The 14908-nt window shown below is 40.7% G+C and overlaps 1 protein-coding gene and 1 pseudogene across 11 annotated transcripts in view; both read left to right on the top strand.

Annotated features, from left to right (window-relative positions):
* Nucleotides 1–14908, top strand: part of MGAT4D (MGAT4 family member D) — a 61016-nt gene that overhangs the window by 13378 nt on the left and 32730 nt on the right. For 9 of the 11 annotated variants that reach the window (XR_005789716.1, XR_005789732.1, XR_005789733.1 and 6 more), the window contains exons 2-3: nt 8312–8470; nt 10924–11064. Coding sequence is in view for 7 of the 11 variants with exons in the window: in XM_040473420.1 (XP_040329354.1) it covers nt 8312–8470; nt 10924–11064 (300 nt within the window). In the remaining 4 variants the exon portion in view is untranslated. The remainder of the gene's footprint in view (nt 1–8311; nt 8471–10923; nt 11065–14908) is intronic. The other 2 variants (XM_040473446.1, XM_040473456.1) reach the window with 2 other exon arrangements.
* LOC121040573 (uncharacterized) lies at nt 10677–10799 on the top strand (annotated as a pseudogene).

Below are 14908 nucleotides of genomic sequence, written 5' to 3' on the forward strand. Positions count from 1 at the left end.
CTGTGTTCTTCATCATCAGGTTTCGATTCCGTGGACAATCATTATAACAGCTCCCTAGTGTACACCCTCAAGTCCCTTGGTTCTTTGTCCGTTATATCCACTTGGCTAAATCACACCCTGGTGAAATCCTGTCCTCCTTTTACTCTGCATCTGCCTCCTGATGACTGAATGTGGCTGGAGTGAAATAAACAGCCACAGTGACGGTCTCACTTCGAATTCATGACCCCCTGAACTCCAGCAGGCCCCGGAGGCTGCATCAGAACCATGCTACATTTCCCTGTCCTGTCTGCCCTCCTGCTCTCCCAGGAAACTATTCCATACTTCTTTCTCTTCAGGCCCCAGTACCTTCTTCTCCCCTCACTCTCAGCTGATGACCGTACTTCCTATTTCACCGACAACTAGAAGCAATAGGAAGAGAGCTTCCAGAAGTTCCATAGTCAATGGAAATCCCACCATCGTTGGGGTAGCTAAGGGCCAGGCATCCTGAGTTCTGTCCCATTATGGCTGCAACTATCTGTGTTTCTGGCTGAAGCCCACCTTCCCCTCGCATACCGGATGCCATTCCCTCTTGTCTACTTACACACGTATCTCCAGTTTTCTCCCTTTTCCCGGATCACATCCATCTGTATACAAACATTGTGTTTCTTTCCCATCCTATGAAGGAAAATGAAGAACTCTCTCTCTCTCTCTCTCTCGCTTCCACTCCCACCCTAGTTACTGCCCATCATCCTACCCCCTCTCATGGCAAAACTCCTCGAAAGAGTTGTCTAGATGCCCTGTCTCTAAGCCCTCTCCTCCTGCTTTCTCCTGAACCCATCCAGCTCTAGGCTTTCACTTCACTGCCGCACAGCCACTGGCGACTGCACACTGCTGAGTCACCATCCACCCCGTCCTCATCCCCCTCGTCCTGTTCAGCACCAGTTGACAGTTGATGCCTCTCGTCTTCTTGAAACACTTTCCTCACTTGGTTTCCAGGATTTCACACACATGCGAGTTTCCTCTTGCCTCACCAGCTAATCCGTCTTAGCTTTGTTACTGTCTTCTCTCATTTATTCACCCTGTAACTTGGGGTGCCCCAGGATTTAGCCCTTGGACCTCATCTCTTCTCTACTCATCCCCATTCCCCTAGTGATCTCCTGAATCTAAACAGGGCTCTCTAAATGTATATGTCCAGGTCAGGCCAGTCCTCCTGCCAGACTCACGTGTGGAGCTACCTACTGAGATGTGTGAGAAGCACCTCAAATCTCATACATCTCCAGCCAGACTCCTAGAATTCGCACCAAAGCTTGCTCCCTTCACCTTCTCCGTCATAGTAAATGGCTGTTCCCTTCTTCTAGTTGCTCAGAATATCATTGTCTCTTTTTTCATGTCCTACATTCAATGTCAGCAAATTCTATTTTCTTTCCCTTCAAAATATGTCCAAAATTAAACCATTCCTCACCACTTATCCTAACAATATTTTCTAAGCCACAGACATCTCTCCCCTGATCTCCCTTCTTCAGTCTCAGTTTCTCTAATTCTGTTTTTCACACAGCAGATAGAAGGAACCTGTCCTGATGTAATTCAGATTATTTGAGTCTGTGCTTATGGACTTCTGTTGGGTCTCCACTTTGCTTCAAGTAAAAGCTAAAGTCCTTACAACGGTGGCTTTGTGATTTTATCACCTGCCACTCTTCCTGTCATTCATTTTGCTTCAACCACACTGGGCTGCATGCTATTTCTGGAAATAATGGGTGCACTCCTGCCTCGGGGCTTTTGCACATGCTCTTCTCGCTGCACCAGAGTTACTTGCAGCATTCCTTCCTTTACTTTGTTCCTGTCTGTGCTCACATGTTACCTCCTTAGAAAAGCCTTCTCTGATCACCCTGTTGACAGTTAAAACCTCCCCAACCCAGCCATCATCAGCACTCTGTATCCTTTTTCCCTGCTTTATATTTTTCTTGTACTTACCATCTTTCTAATAAAATGTATAATTCACCTATTCTTTTTTTTTCCTTCCAGTAGGATGTAAGTTCCAAGGGGACCAGGAGTTCTGTCTGTTCTGTGCATTGTCATACCCACAGGACATGTAACATTATTTAGTTTAATAAATATTTGTTGAACATGTGAATGAATTGAGTGGCCAGGCGACTGTTCTGGCTAGTGAGCTGTAGAAGCCCCTGACAAGAGCAGTCCTGCCCAAAGAAAAACTCAGGCTTTCCTTGGAATCGTAAATGAATTCTGAACACTTCGTCACCGTGTTGCAAGAAGAAACAGCAAGTTGCTTCTATTCTTCACACCCCACTGTCTACTGAAACCAAATGGTTTGTGATCTCTCAGCTATAGCCCCGTCTTTCCATCTGTAGAGAATATGCAAAATTCCTAGTATTGCACTGTGAGGGCAGTGACAACCCACACAAATTGCCAGCCAGTAAACTGACCGGTCCCAGACATCTGCCTATGCACTGGGTCAGCTGGATCAATTCGGGGGCCCAAATCAGGAGGCCTTCACAAGGCTGCTGAGAAAAAAATCAGTTCAGAGCAGCAAGTCCTCCATCTAATCGTGACTGAGTGATTGATATGTGCAGATGAAATTGTGGCTTGGATCTAACAGTGCCTTTTCACCCTTGTCATTTGTCTTTCACTCTTGTCTGGCCTTCCCTTGGAGGTGGATGGAGGGAAGACACCATGTATCTTGTGCCACCAGCCAGTCACTAGGGAAGACTGCAGGTGTAGAGCCTTGAGTTCTGCTGGTTGTATCATAAAAGGCCAGGGACTTGTGCATGGGTGGGGTACAACACATCACCGAGGACTGCCAGAACTCGTAATTATGCAATTCTCTGCGATGATTAGCCAGCCAGTTGGGTCTTTCCCTAAACCTCCACAGCCCTGTTTCAGCGAGCCCAACCATCCATAAAACCCAAATCAACCTGTTTGTTTGTGTTATTCCATTGATGGGTGTCCCTGTTGGCAGGATAATCCATATAACATGAAACTGTTGCATTTGAGAGATTCAGTGACAGGTAACTGGAGACGGAGAGGTGTTGTGACAGACCCTAGAGATGGAGCCGGCTGCCAATTGAGCACAGGAGCGATGGGGCTCCCTCCAACCCAAAGGGGAGAAACAAAACATCCTATTAGAGAGCAGCGAAGCAGCAGGTTCACTTCCCTCTGTTGTGTCTTGGGGTGGATGGTCCATTGAGCCTTGGCAGGGAAGTATTAGAATATTACAGTTTACTAGTTGCTTCCTATCTTCAGTTAGGTAGAATTCAGGCAAGACACAAGTTTTGTTCCAAGCTGTCATATCTGAAAGGTAAATGGAACCAGCAAGATGGATATACAGTGCTGTCAAGAGGGGCCACTTTTGCCATGGCCGGGGATCCAAGACTTCTGGGAACCAGACACTTAGGCACCCTGCTGGATTTCAAAGACTGAACCCTCTGCCCTAGGCTAAGGCTGATGTGCGCCAAGGCAGGGATAAAGGAAACATGCAGGAGATAAGACTGGGACAGTATTTTTATCACTACATTTTCTTACTCCATTTTGTAAGTGAATCTTACTTTTGCTCTCACTATAATGCCAGCCCTAATCTCTCCCTTGAACTTCAAATGTTTGCCACATATTTGGAAACCTCATAAGCATCACAATTGCTCTTTTCCTGTTTCCCCAATTCAGACTGAAGAAATCTAGTGGTCATGTCTGAAGCCTAGCAGGGATTCTAGTCTCCCTCTTTCAGTCAGTGCAAAGTCTTTCCAATGAAAGTTCTCAGATATTTCTCATCTTAACCCCTACTTCCTAGTCCTTTCTGCTATGGCTTATTCTTTGGTCATCTCTCACATGAAACTGCTATCACTGTAGTTTCCTAAATGGTGGTTTCTCTGGCCTCAGTTTTGCCTTCCTGAAACAACATATGGCTACGAGAATGATCTTTCTGAAAAAAAAATTTTTAATGTTTTTTATTTACTTTTGAGAAAGAGCAAGACAGAGCACAAGCAGGGGAGGGGCAGAGAGAGAGGGAGACACAGAATCCAAAGCAGGCTCCGGGCTCCGAGCCATCAGTACAGAGCCTGACGCAGGGCTTGAACCCAGGAACTGTGAGATCACGACCTGAGTGGGTCAGACACTTAACCAGCTGAGCCACCCAGGCACCCCCAGAATGATCTTTCTAAAACACACGTTGCACATGATAGTCTTCAGCCGTGTTTCTCAACTGAAGTGGTAGCCTGTAGTGATGTTCCAAGGTATGTAAAGTCATCGGAAAAAAAAGGTTGGGAGGAGGGCAGAACATGACTCCATTCATTATCTTTATATTAAAACAAATACATTTTAACTAGGTTTATTGTGGTGACCATTTCACAATATAGGCAAATATTAAATCATTTTTAAAAATTTTTGTATAAAGTTTCCTTATTTTGAGAGAGAGCGTGCGTGCGTGAGAGCAGGGGAGGGGCAAAGAGAGAGAGAATCCCAATCAGGCTCCATACTGTCATTGCAGAACTGGACAAGGAGGTTTGAACTCAGGAAATGCGAGATCATGACCTGAGCCGGAATTGAGAGTCTGACGTGTAACTGATTGAGCTACCCAGGCACCCCTGAAAATTACTTAACCGAAAAACAAAACAAAACAAATATATACCGTAGAATGGGCTGCAAAACTGCACACATTTTATATTTTTTTTCAACGTTTATTTATTTGTGGGACAGAGAGAGACAGAGCATGAACGGGGGAGGGTCAGAGAGAGAGGGAGACACAGAATCGGAAACAGGCTCCAGGCTCTGAGCCATCAGCCTAGAGCCCGACGCGGGGCTCGAACTCACGGACCGCGAGATCGTGACCTGGCTGAAGTCGGACGCTCAACCGACTGCGCCACCCAGGCGCCCCAAAACTGCACACATTTTAAAAGAACTTCACAGACATTTCATGACTGTGGTGGGCTATTTCAGGTTACGCCTCCACCCACATCCCTTTTATTCAAATTTACTGCCATTAGAGGGTTTTTAGAAGAAATGTTTGAGAAACACTGGTGTATAGGGAAAACTTCAAGGTCTTTATCATGGCTTATCAAAACGATCAGCAGAACCAGATTCCTGTTTTCACCTCTGAATTTTCCCACTATTATCCTTGAGATACTGAATAGCTTCTAGGGGTATAGAGACCATGTTTTGAATGCCTCCTTGCGTTTTGCACACAGTGTTCCAAATAGAACACTTTCCCTTGCTTCCCTTGACTGCATAACTCACACTCCTTCCAGAGTCCCCTCAGGCAGCACATCCTCCAGAATGCTTCTCTGTCTTCTGCCCCGGGCCCCGGCCCCCCCCCCCCAGCTGTCTGGGCTCTGTCCTCTATGCATACTATTATCACTACAAGTTAGGGGCTGAAACCTTATTCAGCTGTGCTCATATTTTCCTTCATGGGGACATCTTTCATTTCGTTCTAGAAAGACCATTTTAAAGTGACCATTTGGGCCTTCTCTCAGAAGCTCATTACCTCTCTCAGAAGACAGATTCATCTGAATGGGGAAATTGGTCAGACTCGACTTCTATAGACCACACTGACAGGGGGGCAGAATGGCTTCCTTAAAAAGGCAACTCGGGCCATCTCTGGACTCTTTCTCTTTTTTTTTTTTTCAACGTTTATTTATTTTTGGGACAGAGAGAGACAGAGCATGAACGGGGGAGGGGCAGAGAGAGAGGGAGACACAGAATCGGAAACAGGCTCCAGGCTCTGAGCCATCAGCCCAGAGCCCTACGCGGGGCTCGAACTCACGGACCGCGAGATCGTGACCTGGCTGAAGTCGGACGCTCAACCGACTGCGCCACCCAGGCGCCCCTGGACTCTTTCTCTTATAACATCTCTTATGTACTCTATGAAAGAAGGGCCAGTTCTCCCTGCTTTTTCCCCCGAAGTAGTGAGCACATGTGACAAGTCACCCCCTTTGTGGGTGTGGCCCTACTGTTGTCCAGCAGCTCTTTTGATAATGGGGTGGGGGTAAGTTAACTTGGATAGGGAAATAGGACATCCCAGCACACACTGCAATGTACCCATTGTCAGGCAACCCCAAATAAAACTGACAGCCAGTGTTTGGGGCTGGTGTTATCTATGTGTACCCAATAAGTTGAAACCCTAATAAGGAGAAGGAAATTTGTAACATCCGAAATCTCACAATGATTTAAATTATCAATTAATTTAGCTGTACCAATTAGCCTATAAACTTCCTGAAGGCAAGAACTACCATATCTTTTTTTATTGCTGTATGTCCCTTGACACACAGTAGGTGGCACATAAAGGTGTTTAATTATTTTATTTGTTAACTTTTTTTCTGATTATAGAAGCAATGCAGCATGATAGAACAAAAGAATTTTATAAAAATAGGAAACAAAAAGTGATTCAACAAACTAAAGATTATATATTAACAGCATGTAAACTTGTATGCTTTTTCTTTTTTACTATCTGTATATTTTTTTTTGAAAAAAGGAAATGATTTTATGTACAGTTTTGTTTTTAAAAACCAGTTGTTTTGGGGCACCTGGGTGGTTCCGTCAGTAAAGCGTCTGACTCTTGATTTCCGCTCAGGTCATGATCTCACGGTTCGTGAATTCAAGTCCCACATCAGGCTCTGCACTGACAGCAAGGAGCCTGCTTGGGAGTCTCTGTCTCCCTCTCTCTGCCCTCCTCTGTTCATGCTCTCTCACTCTTTCAAAATAAATCAATAAACATTAAAGAAAATAAAATAACAAAAATCAGTTGTGCAACATTAAATATAATGTTCTTATATAAGATGATTTTCATAGCTGCATAGTATTGCATTGATAAATGAATAAAAAGTAGCCCGTTGATAAGTAATATTTCTCGCACATTTATCAAAGCATTTTTTTCATGTGCTTTCCCACATGGTTTACATGCGTTATTGCATTTCTTCTTCCCAACTCTGGGGCAAGAATTTTTTTTTTTAAGTTTATTTATTTATTTTGAGAGAGAACGTATGTGTGAATGGGGGAGGAGGAGAGAGACAGAGGGAGAGAGAGAGAGAATCCCAAGCAGGCCCTGCACTGTCAGCAGAGCCCAACTCAGGGCTCGATCCCATAAACTGTGAGATCATGACCTGTGCTGAAATCAAGAAATTGGATGCTTAACCAACTTTGCTACCCAGGCGTGGGGCAGGGATTTTTATCCATTTGCATATGAAGGAACATAGGCTAACAAGCATGAAATAGCTTGTCCAAGGTCACTTGGGTGTTAAGTGGCAAAACTAGGATTCAGTTATATATGATTTAATACCAGAGCCAATATAACTTTTAAAAGGATATTCTGGGGGCGCCGGGGTGGCTCAGTAGGTTAAGTATTGAACTCTTGATTTCGGCTCGGGTCATGATCTCATGATTTGTGACATTAAGCCCATGTCAAGCTCTGCACCAACAGTGTGGAACCTGCTTGGGATTCATTCTCTCTCCCACTCTCTTTCTCTGCCCCTCCCTCACTCGTTCTCTCTCTCTCTCTCTCTCTGTCTCATTCTCTGTCTCTCTTTCTCGAAATAAACTTAAAAAAAAAGGATATTCTTTAATTTATTTAACATATTTCCATTGTTGGGCATTAAGGTTGTTTCTTATTTTCTTACAATAATAAGTAATGCTGCCTATATTAAACATCCTTTGAGCCAAATCTGTGTATATATTTCTGGTCGTTTTCTTCAGATAAATTCTTTTTTTTTTTTTTTTAATTTTTTTTTCAACATTTTTTATTTATTTTTGGGACAGAGAGAGACAGAGCATGAACGGGGAGGGGCAGAGAGAGAGGGAGACACAGCATCAGAAACAGGCTCCAGACTCCGAGCCATCAGCCCAGAGCCTGACGCGGGGCTCCAACTCCCGGACCGCGAGATCGTGACCTGGCTGAAGTCGGATGCTTAACCGACTGCACCACCCAGGCGCCCCTATTTTCTTCAGAAAAATTCTTAAAAGCCAGTATTTTGCCTCAATTGGTTTTTTCCTTTAATTACAAATCTAATATGTGCAAAAATGAAAAATTTGGAAAATATTAAATAGCACAGAGTTATAAAGCAGAAACTATTTATAATAATTCCACCTTCCAGATAGTACTATTTTAATGTCTTACTCTTTCTCCAACCTTTTATGTGTATCATATGTACATATTTATATATAAACTATATACATGCACATATGTGCATGCACACACACACACACACAGGCACACAGAGAGTGTTATATATAGCTATATCAAAGCATATATTTTACTTTTTTGTTATGTATTACAGAAAATTGTATGATAGTACTGATACATATATGAGCATGTACACATATGCTTTCTTTGCAGGTAATCAATTAATTAATTGTAGAAACCATATTTTGGAATTTAAGGAGAAAATTCTACGTTTAAAAAATAAAACTGAAAGAAATCGCCAAGAGCTGATCAATGCCTTGAGTAAAATGAAGTATGAAATGACACAGAGAGAAAATACGTCCACAGACTTAGGTTTGTGTTACTTTTGTTTTTGTGTGTCGTGGTTTGTTTGTTGGTTTTGTGTTTTGTGTTTTGTGTTTGGAAATTTAGATTTTCTACTTTCTGATTTTAGGACATTTCTCCCCAACCACTAGAAAGAACTAAATTAGTACTTGCTCTTTTATTGTGAGACATACAAAAATCCGGTAAGAGATAGCACTGATGCACCTCTTCTCTGTAGCCCAGAAATGGTCTTCCTGTGTTTTCTGTGTGAAATGCACCGCCTTCGCGTTCCATCCAAAAGACACAGCCATTGCCCTGAGGGTCACTGTGACCCCTACCCTCTCCCTCTTGCTTATTTCCATTTCAGTCAGCAAGCAATCCTGTAGGTTGGTAATCCTATGTACTTCACAAATCTGTCCACATTTTCCTATCACCATCTCTGCTGCTCTAGTGAGGACATCTTCATATTTCATCTGAATGACTGCTAACACTTCCATTTTTCCCTCTCCAGACTTGTTCCCACCTGTCTATTTCCACCATAGACAGTGAATGCTCACTCAACTGTAGATCATCCTACAGTGGCTCCCATTTCTCCAGGATAAAAAGTCCTGCCTCTGTTTCTCCTTTTGTAGCCAAGTACTCCCTGCTCTTAATTCCTTGCAACCACTAATCAGTTCTCTGTTCTTATACTTTTCCCTTTTCCAGAATTCCATACAAATGGAATCATACAGTGTGTAATCCTTGGAGACTAACTTCTTTCACTTAGTTGTTACGTGACCAATTTATATATAAACCATATACATGCACACATGTGCATGCATGCACACACAGGCACACATTGAATGTTATATATAGCTACATCAAAGCATGTATTTTACTTTTCTGTTATGTATTGTAGAAAATTGTATGATACTATTGATACCTATATAAGCATGTACACATATGCTTTCTTTGCAGGTAATCACTTAGTTGTTATGTGACCAATTGTTGCCTTTATATTGCTGAGTAGCATTTCATTATATGGTTGTAGATTGGATACAGTTTGTTTATCCTTTTGCCAATTGAAGGACATTTGGGTTTTCATTTTTTGGCGATTACAAGTACATAAACATTCATATATAGGTTTTTTTGTTTGACGAGAATTTTCTTTAGCATATATATATATATATATATATATATATATATATATATATCTCCTGAATACGTATCGGATGGATATGTGATTTGGAAATGTTTTCTCCCAATCTGTAGCTAGTCTTTTCCTTCTCCTTGTGATGTCCTTCAGAAAGCAAACATTTTTAATTGTGATGAAGTCTAATTTGTCAATTTTTCTTCTTTTTTATTGTGTTTTTGGTGTTATCTTTAAGAACTCTACCTACATCATGGTCATGAAGATTTTCTTTTATATGTTTGTTTTTAATTTTATAGTCTTGGCTTTACATTTAGGTCTATTAAGTCTTTGAGTTGGTTTTTATAAATGGTATGAAGTATAGGTCAGGATTCAGTCTTTTTCATGTGAGTGTCCAAGTATTCTAGCACCGTTTGTCAAAAAGATTGTCCTTTCTGCATTGAATTACCTTTGTACTTTTTTTTTAATCAACTGACAATATTTATATGGGTATATTTCTGGATTCTCTATTCTATTCCATTGGTCTGTGTATCTCTTTTTAATGTAATACCATGCTGTCTTTTTTTTTTTTTGTCTTATTTATTTATTTTGAGAGAGAGAGAGAGAGAGAGAGAGAGAGAGAGAGAGAGAGAGACCAGAGGAGGGGCAGAGAGAGAGGCAGAGAGAATCCTAAGCAGGCTCCACATTGTCAGTGCAGAACCTGATATTGGGCTCAATCCCACAAACCGTGAGATCGTGACCTGAACCTAAATCAAGAGTCGGATGCTTCACTGACTGAGCCACCCAGCCACCCCAATATTATGCTGTCTTGATTACTGTATTATGTATTATGAATTAAATTAGATAATGTGAGTCTTTTAATTTTGTTCTTCTATTTCAAATTTGTAGAGGTATATTCAAATGAATGGTACAAGTAGAGTAATTAAATGTTGAGCTACAAAACAAAGTTATAGATACAAACTTTAATGCGATATTACTGAATAGCAGATCAGATCAATTATAGCATGTTTCTGTTATACTTCATTTGGAACTGACAGTTCTGTTAGTCTCTGGTTATGTAGCTCAGGGTGCTAGACTTAAATATTACTTTTTAAATAAATATGAATCATCACTTCTAGGCCTTTTGGCTAAGATCACATGTATTATCTGTTCTTACAAGTTTAAAGAAATAGGAATAAATAACATTTGAGCTATAAATTATAGCCAAATGATTTTATTAATTCACATTTAATATTATTTCTCTTATATATTGAATACTGAATTAATCTGATAATTACATTATGAAAATTGTACCAAAGAGAGAAAAATCTCTATAGTCATGAACTTAGAATCCCTATTTTTTTCTCTTTTTCAGTTGAGAAGAAAATGAATACATTGGGTAAGGATGAAACAGTGTCTAATAATACATTTGAAGTCCTAAAGTTCTTTTTCCCTCATCTAAGGAAAGTGGGCAGAATTTATCCTGATGTAATCATTGGCAAAGAGAAAACAGGTGGTAAGCAAACTTAGATTTAGAAAATCAAATATAGATATTTTGATCTTGGGGGACAAGCTTTTAAGTTTTTTTGAACACTTCTCTATTATTATGCATGCTTTTATGTTTTAAAATGTAATCCATTGATATAATACTCTGATACATAGACCACCAGCCTATGTGGCATTAATTTGGACTGCCAGAAATCAGTACATTATCTGGAAGAAGAAACTAGTTCAGTAGATATTTAGAGACTTGAATTCAAATTCAATTTTAATACAGATGTTTTAAAAACAAGTCATTATAAGTCACATGCAGATGTGACTTATATGAAGCATCTGGCAACCCTTATCTCCCTTGGTTTTGATAAGTGCATTCTTATTCAGTTGTCTTCCTATTCCCCATCTTTCTGGGGACCAAGGTCAGCAAAGTCTTTACAGAAGAGGTGATGTTTGAGCTAAGACTGAAATAATGAATTTAACCTCAGCAGGTATTAAAGAAGAGAAAAAGCATTTAAGTTGGAAGCAGGGATGTTAGGGCGAGTCTGAGTGCTTGCCATTCTCACAAACCTCAATCATTCTAATGAGTGAGTCACTCTAGGCCAGCGGCAGGAAATTACAGCCCTTGGGCCAAATCTGCTATTTTAAAATAAGGTTTTGGTGGACCTGGTCATGTTCATTGTTACTTGTCTATGGTTGTTCTCCCACCACAGTGGCAGAGTTGCCACAGTGACAGTATGGCCTGAGAGACAAAAATGTTTACTATCTGGTCCTTTACAGAAAAAGCTCATTGATCTCTGTTTGATCTAGGTAGTTCCTTGGGAATATATAGGATTGTTTGATATCACATGCCTCTGCCAAGCCTGTTGTGTTGGGATGGGGATGCCAGATGGCGGTGTTTAACATCTGAATTCTCACAGTGTTCCATATACTGAGTATGTTTTCTTTCATTATCTCATTTGATCCTCACAACCCAATATGATTATCTCTCTTTTACGCCTAAGAAAGTTGAGGTTTAGAGATATTAAGGTACTTCCTGAGGTCACACTTGAGTGTCAGGTTCCCTCTTAGGAGTATTTTGAGTGTGGCATGTAAATGTGTACATATACATGCATGTGTATCTGTGTGTACATATGAGAAAGTGTGTGCTACACAAAAGCTATAGGTAACAGGAGGATGAGGTGAAAGTCATAGAACAAAAATCCATTACATAGAAACCCATTACATATAAAATATTGGATACCAAGAATAAGCACAACCTTGAATAAACATCAGCAAAGATAAGCAGAAGCCCAGTAACTAATAGACCCTAACACATAAGACATTTGTAAAAGCACTGAAGACTATAGCCAGGTCTACTGGGGAATCTGTCATCAGGCTTATTTATTCTGTATTCTGAGTATATCCCAAATAATTTCTGCTCTCTACCCTCTATAACTATTCTCCTTGAGCTTTCATTTCTTGCCCAGTGTAATAGACTTGTAATTTTTCTCATGGTTTTAGTGTTACTAAAGTCAATCCATTCTTCATATCCTCCTCAGAGCTATGTACTAAAATGTATATCATGCTCAACTCTTGCTTAAAGTCCTTTGCTGGATCGTCAGTATATTTAGGATGTTAGCTCCTTGACATGGTATATGCACAATAGACCATATCTTTCAAATCTCAAATTTTGCCACTTCCCTTCCTTTCCAGCAATCCCAAACCACTTATAGTCCCCACAGATAGGCCAAGTGATTAGCACATTCTAATCACTGCCTGTAATGAACATACCACCTCCTGTCAACCACAACTCACTTGTCATGGAAGTCTTTATCCAATATGACTTTTCAGCTTAGCTAACAACTTCTTTGTGCAGTCCTCCACATCCTCAAGGGACCGGCCTCTACCAGGTCTCTACTAAGCCCTGGGAAATAGTGGTGGGCAAGACATGACCCTCATCCTCCTAGAGACGTGTGAGAAAACAATTACAGTATAAAGTGACCAGTGCTATGACAAGGGAAATACAAGGTGGGGCAGGTAATCCATACTTGGGGAATTAGGGCAGACTTTCTGGACGAAGTGGCATCTAAACTGAGACATGAAGGGTAGAAAGAATTGGAATAGGCTGAATGGGGAAAAAGCACGTGATGGACAGTGGAAAAGTAGAGGATGTTCATCCAGGTAGAAGAAAAGGAAAGGAGAGGTCTAACAGTAACAGCAAGAGGGCCTAGAGAAAAAGTGTGGCATATGTGCCCAATTGGAGATGGAAGTTTGGGGCAGTGAGACATGAAGCAGAGGCCAAATAATAAAGGGGCTTGGCCATTCACTTGTTCACTCCAAATATATTGCTGTTATGATGTATTCTAGTAACAAAAAGGATGATAAGTACTATGTAAGACAAATATATAGCTGGTATACTCAGCCTCATTTAGAAAGAATGAGTAGAATTGGCACAAGGAGCCTGAAGAAGAATGTTCTAGGCAGAGAAGGAATGGTGTATGTGCAATGATTTGGAGGTGAGAGAGTCCTGTTTGGTCAGTTTATGAAGCTGAAAGATGATTTGTAGACAGTTGAAATAGAAGACGTAGGTTGGGACCAGGTCACTAAAGGCCTTGGAAATGTTTGTAAGCGTATTCCTTATCCTAAGGCACTGGAAGTCATTCCAGCAATTGCATTTTATTTTTTAATTTTTTTGTTATGTTTATTTATTTTTGAGAGAGAGAGAGAGAGAGAGAGAGAGAGAGCAAGAGAGAGATGGGCAAGGGGCAGAGAGAGAGGGAGACACAGAATCCGAAGCAGGCTCCAGGCTCTGAGCTGTCAGCACAGAGCCCGATGTGGGGCTCAGACTCACGAACCACAACATCATGACCTGAGCCAAAGTCGGATGCCCAACAGACTGAGCCACCCAGACGCCCTTTCAGCAATTGCATTTTAGAGTGGATCCCAAATTTGAAACTTGATTCCTGCCTCACACCACCCATAAAAATCAATTCCAGATGCACTGTAAGCCTATATATAAAAGGCAAACAGTTATTTAGGAGAATATCTGTTATGACTTGAAGATAAATGAAGATTTCTCAACAGGAATCAAAACACTAACTATAAAATAATAGGCAGATAAATTATATTAAAATTAAAATTTTCTGTTCATCAAGAGGTAAAAAGTTGAAAAGGGAACCCAGAATAGGAATTGATATTTGTAATATGCATAACTGACAGAGCATTTATATTCAGAATCTATAAAGTGCATCAATAGATAAGAGAAATCCAGACAACTCTAATAGGGAAACAGGTAAGAGCTTAAACAGAGATTTTACAAAAGAATATCCAAAGACCTATAAACATATGAAAATATGTTCAACTCAATAGTAGTCAGGGAAATACTGATTCTTACTGTTCTCACCAAAGTTCAATAATTTTTTGTTACATAAATGCTTCTCAGTTTGTTGTATACCAGAGCCCTGATTGTTTCAACATGTTTTCCCCCTGGTTCTATTATTGCCAAGTTCTATTATTGCTAAGTTCCTCACTTAGCCATTCTAGAAGTCCTTATCCCTATCTTAACGGAGGGGAAACTGAGGCTGGAGAGGCTGTGTATCTTGCCCAAGTTCATACAGCCAGGCACTGGTGTTGAGTTTGCGCAGACTTCAGTGATAACAATCTTGGTAGCTATTTAGGATGGCATGAGGTCTGTTCCACCAGTGTTCCAGTCAATATTGGGCAATAAAAGTAACTCAGGGGCATGGATTCATTCCATCAAGTCACTTGGAAATTACTTCGTACATTTTTTTTTTCCACAGATGAAAATATTTCATAGTATTTTTCCTATTTTGGGTTCCAGTGTGTTCTTAGGAAGAGTAGACAATCGGCCAGTGTGTCACATT

This window comes from Herpailurus yagouaroundi, unplaced genomic scaffold (genome assembly GCF_014898765.1).
Source record: "Herpailurus yagouaroundi ecotype Mexico unplaced genomic scaffold, PumYag 28, whole genome shotgun sequence".
In the NCBI taxonomy this organism is placed as follows: Eukaryota; Metazoa; Chordata; class Mammalia; order Carnivora; family Felidae; genus Herpailurus; species Herpailurus yagouaroundi.